The 12,612-nt window shown below is 37.6% G+C and overlaps 1 protein-coding gene, 1 long non-coding RNA gene and 1 pseudogene across 2 annotated transcripts in view; all 3 read right to left on the bottom strand.

The window, feature by feature from the left end:
* Positions 1 to 2,007, bottom strand: part of LOC110065143 (uncharacterized) — a 2,131-nt gene extending 124 nt beyond the window's left edge. The window contains exons 1-3 of the long non-coding RNA XR_002298389.2: positions 1,742 to 2,007; positions 1,581 to 1,656; positions 1 to 860 (exon numbers count right to left, since the gene is read on the bottom strand). The exon at positions 1 to 860 is cut by the window's left edge and continues 124 nt beyond it. This is a non-coding gene — a long non-coding RNA (uncharacterized LOC110065143). The remainder of the gene's footprint in view (positions 861 to 1,580; positions 1,657 to 1,741) is intronic.
* A 387-nt stretch (positions 2,008 to 2,394) lies between these two features.
* LOC149110511 (uncharacterized) lies at positions 2,395 to 5,365 on the bottom strand (annotated as a pseudogene).
* A 3,687-nt stretch (positions 5,366 to 9,052) lies between these two features.
* LOC110064974 (lymphotoxin-alpha-like) lies at positions 9,053 to 11,795 on the bottom strand. Its single transcript, XM_020772079.2, has 4 exons — positions 11,725 to 11,795; positions 10,907 to 10,966; positions 9,735 to 9,804; positions 9,053 to 9,472 (listed from the first exon to the last, which is right to left on the bottom strand). The coding sequence occupies exons 2-4, from the start codon at positions 10,961 to 10,963 to the stop codon at positions 9,126 to 9,128; spliced, it is 474 nt and encodes a 157-aa protein (XP_020627738.1). The 5' UTR covers positions 10,964 to 10,966; positions 11,725 to 11,795; the 3' UTR covers positions 9,053 to 9,125.
* Positions 11,796 to 12,612: the final 817 nt, after the last annotated feature.

The following is a 12,612-nucleotide window of genomic DNA, read 5'->3' as shown; positions in this document are numbered from 1 at the left end:
CAAAGAGAGTAAATTGTAACAAGAGCTTTATTTACGTTATCAACGTTCCTTTTTTTCTCTGGGTAAATGACAGTCCAGTGGATTATCATTTCCGAATGGTTTATCCGGCTGATAGCGTTATCCAACCAGTGAACAACAAGGGTCTGGTGGAACATCGCAGTAGGGGACAATAGGTGTTTGTGCCCAGTGTTACCGTACTAGGCTATTTGGCCTCTCCATATTTTAAGTGTTACAGAGCAAAACTACCTTAATTAAGAACATTATTTTGGATTTGAGATGGCAGCTCCAAGTAACGTCTAGTCAAGGTCAGCGCCCTTTCAATCTAAGTCTTTCCACGAGATTAGTGTCACGGTTTACAAGTCCATCTGTTTATAGTATGTAGGGTGAAGAAGCTGTCTTGTATTGTAAGTAGTGTTAATAGCTCTGTTGTATTGCGAGTATTGTATATAGTCTGTGTTGTACTGTTTAAGTGTAAAGTATAAGCAAACATAATAAAATAACTTTATTATGAAAAAAATATTATTTTAAATTACATATGTTTTGCTGTCTTGTTGAATGATAAAAATAGTCTTAGAGTAATGTACAATTCATCGGTTCAAATACAGTAGTTCTATAGATTACAAACTTGAACATTGTAAGTTGTAGCAAGATGTTTAGGTTATCTACATTCTAATAGCAGATTCCTCTCAAGTTAACTGTTCTTTTTTTTTTCTCCGCTTGACTGCATTCCCTTCACTGCAATAACTGTTGCACACACCAAACCGAGGACTCCTAAAACAAGCTAGGGATTGGTGGTTATCAAGGTCACAGAAAACAGGCCGGCAACTGCCATTGTGATTTTAATAGTCTCCTCCATGTTTCTATTCAGAATAATAAAAGGAGTAAGTCTCGCAACCACATACCTAAATCGATATCGCATCATATCGATGTCATATTTTTCCGCTCAATGCCCTAAAAGGTATCGCAAAAGTTCCTGCTGTGGACCTTGTACCAAAACCTTGCTTTTAACCCCCAAAAGGTAAGACGAGCACCCCCGTCCTTTTTGTATGTGAGCCACCCCCCGTATCGGATATAATACTAAAATGAAATGCTTGGTTAGAATTCAAAATCACATGTACATTTGCCTGTTCAACAGGAATGCCGAGAAAAATCTTCTTAATAAATGACGTGTCGAATGATTAAGAATAGGTCAGGCTGAAGGTGCTTGTCACGGCTTCTTGGGCAATCAAGAGATGGATGAATTGGAATCCAATGCAAAATACTTCCTCTAAAATATTTTCCTAACGACTTTAAAAAGTCAGCACATCGATCAGTTTAAGAAGTCGCACTCAATCAGATGAAATCTTTAGTTTCGTAATCGGTTATTCCCTTGAAAACGACATTTGACTTTCGTTTAAAAGCAAACGGTGTAATTTACAATATACTTGTATTTCGATCAGGCTTATTTGCACATAAGATATGGCTACAAATGTGATACATTTGGCTACAAATTGCTGCATTTACTACTGAAATATTGTACCGAAAACAAGATTTTGGCGACGAGGAAAACACTGACATATATACTCAAGTCAAGTACTCACTTCCGCTTGAAAAGCTTCGCTGCGAAAACAGTTCCAGTTGAAGATTCAAGAAAACTTCATACAACTGTAATTGTTCCTACAATAAAAAAAAAATCAGGTTAAGCGTCGCCGATTGCTTCTCAACTTTGCATGTTATGCTTATGAACGAGAATTTATCCAACCTTTCGTTTCCTGTTTACTTTCTCTTTGTCGTCGCAGAGAATCTTGGAACGGTATGAAAGTGACTTTTGGAGCGAGACTAGGGCGGAGTGACAATCTTGATTATCGAACTCAGACTTTTCTCCGCCAAAATCGCGCAATTGTTTTTTGTTTGCTCAGGCTTTCTTAACAAGTCCTATAATCTCTTGGTCCTATCCTTTACCTTTCTTAGCACGAAGAAAAACCAATGAAGTTAATGGAGTGATGGCTTTTTCTAAACAAATTGGGCTAAATTGCAACATCTCTTAGGTCTACACAACCAGCCTCAGACACGCACTCTCAGGTTTAAAATTCTGATTTTTTAAACCAGGAATAAGGTTTTTCCGGGGAATATTTAAATTGCCCCCTTCTCTCTTTCTGTCTTGCGCGGACTATCTCCGTGAAAAATTAATATTCATCAACTGTGAAGTAAGTGATTGTGCTTATAAAGTTTGGAAACCAACCTTGAGGCATTAATTTATATATATAAAAAAACTCTGCTTTAATACATGTACAAGCACCAAATTTCACTCTTGCATCTTGTGCTCTGAGTGATATACATCAATTGTGTGACTGCTCATCGATGTTAATCTCAATGCGTAAATTAATATGTAATTTTATTTCTAATATCTAATGATTTTCTTTCGCCTGGTTAAATAATTATTTAAGCTAATCAAGAAAGCATAAAGAGTAAGAGTGTTAACCCCCATATATAATTTTCTTATTGTTTGTAGAGCGATGCACTATAAGACAGGCATGGTGATTTTATTCGTAAGCCATTTTGGTTATTATATGACGGGAAAGTTTACTACACTGTGATTGGTCGAGAGCAATTTCATTTTCCATTACGGTGCAAATTAGTGCAGACACGTTCGTAATTTTATCTACCATATAATAAATAAGCAATCGCATGAAACCTCGAGAAATGAAAGATTTACACTACCCGTGATATTTGAAAATTCATTCAACTTGCAGTCACCAAAAGTCATTTAGAAAGTCTTATTTAAAGTCGTTTGGATGAAGGTGTTAAACAACTTTAATTTTGTTGTTTACCTTAAATACAAGTAAAATTTATATCCTAACATATAATTAGAAGAATTAGCAATGTCTACAGGTGTATAAAGCGATTACTCCTTGACGCTGTCCGTGCAATCATAGAACTTTGTAGTCTAGCTAATGCGCTATCAACAAAAGAGATGGCGATTCTTAGGCGAACTCTAAGTCTTGTTTAAGTTCGTCCGGGAGAAAGACTGTAGCATTAATATGGAGTCAGAGACCAATAAGAACAATTAGCAAATTTAAAAAGAGCAAATTTAAAAAAAGTTGGCAAATTTAAAAAAAAAAAATTGCAAATAAATAATAATTGTAAAATTGCCAAATCAGTTGTCAAGTTTCGTTTCTTACAATCAAATGAAAGAACAAAAACGAGGGCTTACTTTTCTTTTCATGGGGGGAAATGCCATATTAAAATCCAAGATTAAACCAAGTCACAGGCAGAATCAACTTTTTAAGTATAGTATTGACTTTTGAACGTATGCGCATGCATTGTCCTGCGCAGAGAGTTGTCTTCCTGGTTTCCAGTTTTGACAGAGTTGACTTCATTGTTATAAATGTCCCTCATGTTCTATTATATCATAGGCCATTTCTACAGGCAGCAGGATTGCTACATGCAACACGTGTGCTATCCACATCTACCTTTCTTACTCTGCGAGCGGAAGAGGGAAAAAATTTTAAAAAAGAATGAAAAGCACGGAGGAAAAAGCCACACAATGCGGTCAAGTTTAGCCTAAATTGATGAATGATATTTCAAATCAATTATTTAGTAACTTAACTAATTGCCAAACGAGTAATAATGCTTACTTTCTACTGAGATATTTTGAGTCTTCTGAATTCCACTTTGAAACAGATTCCTGATCAAGTTCAGATCAGATAAGCACCAAAATAAAAGTGGTTAGGCTCCATCCATATTCTTATATCAAAAGCAAAAACCTTTACGTAGAGTTTCTCTCCCGCTGTCAAGAAAGATCTCCACCAGCAAAACCAGTATTCTCCTTAAAAGACGGCATATCCTTGTGAACCATCAAGAGAATGCCATTGTCGGCATAGACAGCAACTTGATTGCTGTGGTGATATTCTCTGCTGTTGAAGAACATCTGAAAATAGACATAGTAACGACCACTCACAGGTACTTGCAGTCATCCTTTGTAAAACAGAAAGCCGTTCACCAGATGACTTTTGGGATCGTTGGGGTTCCACGCAGTAATTACTGAAAAAAAATGGACGAGGCACCAAATCAAGATTTTCAGTTTTAATGTGAGTAGTCGCGTGTCCCTCAGCTCCAACTCTGTGCTAACCCTTGAGCTAATTTTCATTTTCAGTTTCCGTGGAAAATCTGTTTTTCAAACCAGAATATCGTCGAAATATGGTTTCTGTTCTTCTTGTGTAGTCTCCTTACAGTGAAGACCAGTTGGCTGATTTTAACTTACCATCCCAAGGGGTGAACACGCCTACATTGTTTATACCCATACTTGAGAATAAACAATTTTCTCTGTGTAGTAAGCGAGGGCTTTATCTACAGGCTATTAAGCCTGCTATCCCTTTGCATCCACAACGCAAGAGGACCTTCATAAATTCCTGTTGCATTGTTGCTACCACCACCGTTATCGAAATCCGTTCAAAACGAGACAGGATGAAGGTGAACAGAGGTAATCCCCCAGATAGGAGTTTTTCTTAAGGTCTTCCTCTTAATGCTATTTTTTAATCCCGATTAAAAAAATCCCTGGACATCTAAAATAACCGATCATGTGAGGGGAGCTATACACACAGGGACATGCCAAGAGGCTTTGCACACGATTTCCATTCCCCACAAAAAACATCTACGCAACGCTCGGGGTATTTTCATCCGCGGGAACTAGAAACCATGTCTAAATGAAACTTGCGAGGGATTACCTTGACAGTAAGGCCTATATAGGGGATTAATTCTCTTACCCTTCAACATCTCTAAGGTTTGAGCGCAATAACAGCAAGGCACATAGCTCTTTACGAAAGTATGACTAACACATGTAATGAAAAACATACCTTGACCTTTGCGGTAGTACTCTGCCCAAGGTTCACCACCCTCGAGATGAGCTGAGGGAACATGTTTGGATGGTGAGGGACAAAATAGAAAGAAGACAAACACGCATAGAAGGATAAGATAGACATAGCCAAAACGTCCACCCACAGGTACTAACAATCTACCAGCGGTATAGTCAAAGCGGTTCATCAGATGCATAACTCTTGGAATCGTTGCAGTTTCACTCGGCAATTACTGAAAGTAAACGGAAAAGGAAAACAAAAATGAAATGTCTCTTTTTCACACCGAGGTTAATAGACATTGACGTTAAATTGCGGTTGTCTCCTTGCCGCTCGATAAAAACTCCGATCTAAGATCGCGTCTAAAATCTGAAAGAAATAATTCCGTATGTTGGCGCCACTTCTTAATTTTATGACGTCGTTTTACTGAGTCTTACATCAATATATCACCTCTCTTTTCCCAATTAAACCAAAAATATAACAAGATGAGTGAAGCTAGACTCGGTTTTGGACTACAAGCGTGTAATTAAAGATAAGATCTTTTTATCAGGTATTACCGTTGCAATGGTAAATTGCAATTGCATTGTTAAAAGAAATGATCATAGCTTGTTTAGTAATGTTGGAGCATTTTTTTCTATTCAACAATTAGATTATGAGCTCGAGATTTCTAACGCGTGATAGTTGACGAGGGTGCAGCCCGAGTCAGCTATCACGCATAGAAATAGAGAGCGAATAATCTAATTGTTTTAGTATAAATCTACTAGTCGTTTAGAACTTTATCTAAATCCTCTTCACAGACACTTCGAAAACACCAAGAAGCGGCCTTCATTTTGAAACAAGCGCACACCGCTACGCTACTCACTATCTATCACAGAATAGATAGTGAGTAGCGTAGCCAATCAGAGATCGGCATTCGTGATAGAACGCTAGTAGATTTAAGCTAACAAGCGATAGAAATCTCGAGCTCCTAATCTAATTGGCAAGAATCTCTTCACCACTTTAAAACATGTGCCCCTCAAGGCATAGAACACTGGCAAAGAACACTGACAAAGAACCGAGGCCAAAAGGAGTTTTTGCGCACTGGCAAAATTTCAAAGCCAATATGCTCCAGCAGTGGCCAAAACCTCTCTCTCCTCCACAGAGGCTCAAAGGTTTTTTTTTTTTCGGGTGGGGAGGATCCGCTGAATAATGTAAGTGCAGGCACAGGGTTACCGGTGACGGCTGATCGATCCATTCGATTTTGCGCCTGCACTCACTTCGCATAGCGGATTTATATAACGAACGTTCGAACCTCTGCGGAGGAGAGAGGGCCAAAACAACGATGACCCATTCTGTCAAGGTCCCGAAGCCAATCGGTAATATCAGGAAGCTTAAGCAGTGACGACGGCGACCAGAGAGCAACGCCTAGCAGAAAATTAGTTTATATTTTACCGTCGAATTTCGTAGTTTTCAAGATCATAACTGTCGAGAACGCCTGTTGGTCTCAGAACTTGCTCAAGTTAAAGATGTGACACCAGCGTTCAATTCCAAATGAAAGTACGAAAAATTAGTCGCCTTCGATTACGGCCTCCATAGTAAGCAGAACTTTGACAATTCACGTTGTTGTTTTGCAGAGGAGGACTGAGAAGGTTTATTACAAAAATATGATACTGCTGACAAAGAATCGAATATTTTTAATTACGTCCTCATTAAGCCTTTAGCTCTCGATAATTATATGCAAAAGTTCAGTGGCGGAAACGGTCCATAGTTAGAATTAAACTAACCAACAGGTTAATTTGAGAAAGCTAAGGCAAAAACTACCACCGCCAACTTGATCTGGAGACTCAAAACACTGGTCGGGAACGCTGGACTGTTTGTAACGGACACCTATACGGACTAAACGGACTCAATTTACCAGGAAATCGAAAAGAACCACTACAACATGCTTTACTTATTTTCACTAAATATTGGGAGATTCACGCTGACGTCATTGTTTACATTTTTGCTCATTTGCATACGGCCTTGCGTACAGAAGGAAACATGTTACATATGAATTGACTCCAGGCAGCTAAAGAGGTAATGAAACTTAATACATGGTAAAATGTTTAGCTCTTTGGGTGTAATATTCAAGGAGATATTGTCCTTCAAAACCTGCAAAAAATTTTGGGTTGTAAAAGCGCTAATGAGCTGATACATTCTTTGTAACATTTTGACTTTTTAAACCCGTGTTGCACAAAAAGTATTCAATACATCAGGCTCATATTCATTGAACTATGACCTTTCAATATTCGGAACTGATTTATTTGTAGCTCCATCAGAAACTGAATTGTTTATGCTAATGAGGCAAATATTGTAAACAGGGATTCCCCTATAAGAATAAGACTGGGAAAGCTTCCATGATCTGAGTTGGATCAATGAAAATTTGTGACCTTGATCTTGACGAAAGTGGGAATTTCGGAAGAAAAGATATTTGAATTGAAGTCTTTTTGTTTTACCTTGGATGTGGTAATTACGATACGTATAAAATTTCGCTTTATACAAAGGCCTGCACGTGAACAAAATCTTTCTGAATTGCGAAGATTACAATGAAGATTACTCTCGGTTTTAAAAATATATCGCTGGCCGGGGTTGTTCGAAAGCTGATTAAAGCTATCCACCAGTGAAATCACTGTCAGTGGATATCGTATTTGTTTTGTTAACACTTACCCACTGCATAGGTATTTATCCGATTGATAGCGTTATCCATGCAGCCCTCGTACAGCCGGTGCCTGGTTTGTAGTATTGAAAAGAAAAGTATACTAACTTGTATGGAACAGTAAGTTAACGTTCATCTTACTTGAATTGTCAGCATCAACCTCTACGAATCGTCAACCAAAACGCCAAAATTGTGCCACGAGGTCACACGACACTGCTTTTCCAAAATGCGGAAAGAAATAACTGCATTGAAAACGAATCGGAGTGATGGTTTAAGTCGGTGTAAATATGGCCGAGACGGAATTTTATTGAGCGAGTTACTCAAACCATTGAAACTGGTTTCCACTAAACCATTTACTTTGTAGACTTTCAATGTGATGTGCCGCGCCGTGACGACCGGAAAACCATACCAAACGTGGGTCATATATTTGTATACCGATTGAACTAATAACGCAAGAATAGGGTCAGCATAATTACACACTTGAGATGCTTTGTGTCTGCGCTGAAGGCTGCGATGCAGTGTACAAAGTCACGAAACATAGCATAACCCTAATACGGAACAACATAAATCTTAACGTCTCTTCAAACTGAACAAACTGATCCTAAAATATATATATAAAAAAAAAAAACGTACATGGAAAGTTCGTGAGAGAGTGCTAAAGGAAAGGCACCAGTGACATCCTATTCTTTTACATTTAAATCAAAACATACCGTTAGCCCAATATTATTTTCTATTTTCTTTGCAAGGGGGAGGGGTGGGTGGGAAGGAGGGGCTGGGGAGAGTAAATAAATTTACAATTTTAGTATGTTGTCGAGTATTTCTGCCTAAAAATGTTTTGTTTGTTTCAATCCTTGACTTTCTATGCCCTATCGCCCGTTGCAAAACCGAAAATTGGCCCATTGTGGTTCATGACTGCGCTAAAGGGAATCTGGAAGGAAGAGCGTATGGCCTCAAATCAAGAAAAACCCTAACCAGTTGTCTTCAGTTCCGTCTTTTACGAAGGCTTTCTATCGCAGTTTGCTCGAAGTCAGAACCCACTGTTGAAAGATATACAGCCGCGAACTGTTGTGTCAGGATCAGGAAGCGATGTAAGCTTCTCCAGTTATTTAATACTCCAAAGAGAATGACAGGAACTGCATAATGCAGGACTAGAACTAATAGCTAAAATTCTTTTTGCGAGGAAAAACGTACTTAGCTGTTATTATTAAGGGCACGTCGACGTGATGTCAGTGATAGTGACTATGCATTAATTGCACCGCTATCTCATTAATTCTTACAAATGTGGTTTCAGGTTTGCTCTAAGAGGACCACTCGAAGTTTATACGTGCAAGGTCCGTTTTCGGATAGAACTCCTACGTCGCTAAACAATGAGCTTAAATGAGGCTTTAAGAGCATGTTAGCACTGCGCACGGGTCAATCTCTTCAAGGTCAAGCATGACCCTATTTCATTCACCCGATTATACCCTCCCCATTATCCCTTTCCAGGCGGACATTTCATTAACAGTTAGTTTCATACCCGATTGACTCACAAGTAAACAATACAATGTACGCTCCTTTTACTTTTATTGAGCTCTCTAAGTTTTGCTTTGCATCAAATTGCTTCCCTAAAATATCAGAGGTTATATCAGGTAAGCACCAAAATAACTGTGGTTAGGCCCCAACCACATTTTGGTGTTAAAACCAATGACTTTCACGTAGATCTTTTCTCCTTTTTTCAATTGGAATACGCCTCCAGCAAAACCGGTGTTCTCCTGTCCGGGCGACATATCCTTGTGAATCATCAAGAGAATACGATTGTTGGCAAAAAGAGCCACACGGTTGTTATTGTTGTGTGACCTTTTGTTGAAGTACATCTGCATGTAAACATAGTAACGACCATCCTCGGGCACTTGCAGTCTTCCATTGGTATACTCGAACCCGTCTAACGCATGGCTTTTGGGGTCATCAGTGTTCCATGTGGTAATTACTAAAAATCGACAAGGAAACAAACGACATTGCTATATTATCGATAAATCATTATACGATAAGTCAAATTCTCTCGCCGCATTTTGGGGACAGAGGTATATATGGCGTCATTAAGTCTTGTTCCTGTTTCTTATTCATTAGATAAAACAGACAGATTCCATGTTGCCGTATGTCTGTTCAGTAAAAGATAACAGATTTTCAATTTTCTGTAACTCCGAAATTTCTGAAATCGGTAATAATATGTTTTAACTTGTGATACATACCTTGATTCACGGCGTAATCAGTGGCCGCTGGGACCCCACCCTCCAGATGTGCAGAAGGGACATAAGTTCCCTGTGAGGCATATATGTTTAGTAAACAATTCACTTTTTCAGTAACAAGTAGTTAATTATCTTTTCCATTGGAAAACCCTCTTTTAATTTCGTGTTCTTGCTTATATATGATAATGGTTGTGAGATAACAAGACCTTGCAGTTCCTGTGTGCGTTTTGCTATTTAGTCAATTTGCCTTAGCATCATCTCAATCCAGACAGATATTTTTAGTGTTATCATGACGAAATTGAGAATAATGAGAATGAAAAGGAAGACAAATTCGAAGCTATATAAACCAACATAACCGAGATTTCTCCCTGTTTAAAACCTAACAAAAACTTAAAAAACAAGCAATCAATTCCGAATTTCGTATCATTCTATTCATAGTTAAATGCAGCCTTTGAGATAATTTGATGAAAATCTATTTTAATTCAAAGATTTGTGTCAATTTTTTAAATAGTTTACGTATAAAGGCCGGACTCTTTCATTGGCGTTTATTTAAGAGGAAGAAACTTACGGATCAATCATTAAATAATTGTGTAACTATTGCGTGGCTACCGAGTAGAAAAGCCAGTTGGCTCAGAAAGTTATTCGTTTAGGGCTCGTTAAAATTAAAAGTATGAAATGGGCAATGTCATATGAAAGACACTATTTTACGTAACGACGCTAAAGAATTCCAAATTGCCATCGAAACATCCAGTGAAATAAAAAAAAAAAAAAAAAATGAAGAAATTTCAATTTTGAATTTCACTAGATGTTTCAATGATTGTCCATGTTTAGTTTATAAACTAAATACTCCAAATTCGTATTAAAAATACGTTCTAATCAAAGCAGAGCAATTACCATTTTACAAACTTTTTGTTTGTATAACGGCTAGATCAAAAAGATTTTCCCAAAGCTAGTAACTAAAAATTGCTATTTTCCTGTCAATTCAATAAATATCGAACTCTCCTAAAAGGAAGTATTGCTCATTCTTTAAATGTTCTCTTATTCCCGAAGTACACTTTGTCAGTATCTGGTCTAACGACACTCGGCCTTGTACAATGATAACAACTTCGATCATAGTCAGTAAATCACAGTAGAGGAGAACCGGGCCTTTTGCGTATGAAACTGTCTCTACATACCTGTTGTAAGGAGCTGACCAGAACCAAGGATGCGAACAACGTCACCAGAAACAGCATGACCTGTCATAGAACGCCAAAATCATTATTGAAAATAACCGGGCATGCGCAACTAGTTCATTCTCCAGAGAGGAGCAATTAAGAGGGTAATTGTTAATAGCTGCACATCAATTGTCGGCAGCAAAGAAGGAATACGAAATCTACACACTTTTGGACACACCCAGTTCATCATTTCATCATTGACACACGACGCTTTCTTGTTTCCCGAACTTTTCTCACAAATATTCAAGCTACCACAATTTGAAAAAAAAAGAGGAAGAGAGTGCCTCCAAATCAGTTAACGGTTAAACATGTACCGGTTATTTATGTCGCCTAAATTACCGTGTGAACTTGTTAAAGACTTCTTTACCTTTTATAGCGTCAGTTTGACTTTGATTGAGATCTTTGTTCTCCTCAACTTGCATAATGACGGACAGTGAGAGATTTTCTTTGCCTAGTTTCTAGCTTCGATGCGTCATAGGTATCATCGTGTTGACTTAAGCACAGTGTTAAATCTGTCCCACCTCGCTTGTTTTTTAAAAACTCTATTTTTTCTTCTTATTTCAAAATATACTTAGTCTTTAAGTTGAATTTTTTTTTTGAGTTTAATTTAGCGAGCTGAGATCTTTTTGTACTATTTTTCTTTGTGGAATGCCAAATTTAGCTAACTACAGAAAAATTCTACTTTCCTCGCTCGACGACATTTGCGAACTGAATAGGAACAGTTGTCCTACACTTTTTTTTTTAGCACCACACCTACAGTATCCAAGAAGATCACTGACCTTTGAGATTGCAAACTATCTTCCAAGTTGTGTTCAAGCTGCTACGCGTCCGAACGACTTCGGCATAATACGTCCCTAAAGCAGGATGTTCACTTTGATAAAATGATTTCTCAGTAAATATTGGGATAGTTTAATTAGAAACAGTGGCGCAATCTTGTTATGAAAACTAAACAATCTGGAATGAGACTTCTAATAAACTTCTAAATTATTGATAGCTTTGATACCATGGCAACAGTTGAACACGTGTGCGAAATAACGAGATCAACTTCTGGCTGTTAACTGAAAGTAGTCTAAAAAAACACAAAAACGGATCCCTGCAGTCTGGTAACTTGACCATCTAATCATTATGTTACATAGTGATAAAACTAAAGTAAAGTTGTTGTGACTAAGTCGTATCAAGGACGCTCTTTGTATATTTATTTGTCAAATCTAGCAATCTTATTAATTATGTTTTTCGCTGGTTTTCTTTCCCAAACGGTTATTAAAATTTACAAACTACCTAATTTTCTGTGCGGCTCTAATTATTTGATCAGGCGACAATTCCTTCTTAATTTTCTCTTGTTTACCAGCATTCTCTCAGACCAAATCAAACATCTTAATTAAAACCTCCTGGTGGTCTATGTTTTAACTCACTAATCAGACGTCATTTGAGGCATTTCTCTGAAATGTCCATTGTTTTCTGCTAGCCTAATATCAAAGTATAACCTTTCAGTCGGCTGTGCTACAATTACAAGCTTTAAAATTACTATATTGTTTTCATTGTTTACCCGCCCAAGGCAGTATTATATTAAAACGTTCGAGAGGAGGGCTTGCTATTTGTATAGAAGATAGGTTTTACTTTTCATTTTATTAACGTTTACTTTTTTGGCTAATTAATTAACGATGAAA

Source organism: Orbicella faveolata, unplaced genomic scaffold, assembly GCF_042242905.1.
Source record: "Orbicella faveolata isolate gen_17 unplaced genomic scaffold, um_ofav_v1 contig_24, whole genome shotgun sequence".
Lineage (NCBI taxonomy): Eukaryota > Metazoa > Cnidaria > Anthozoa > Scleractinia > Merulinidae > Orbicella > Orbicella faveolata.
This window is presented reverse-complemented; position numbering and strand designations above follow the sequence as displayed.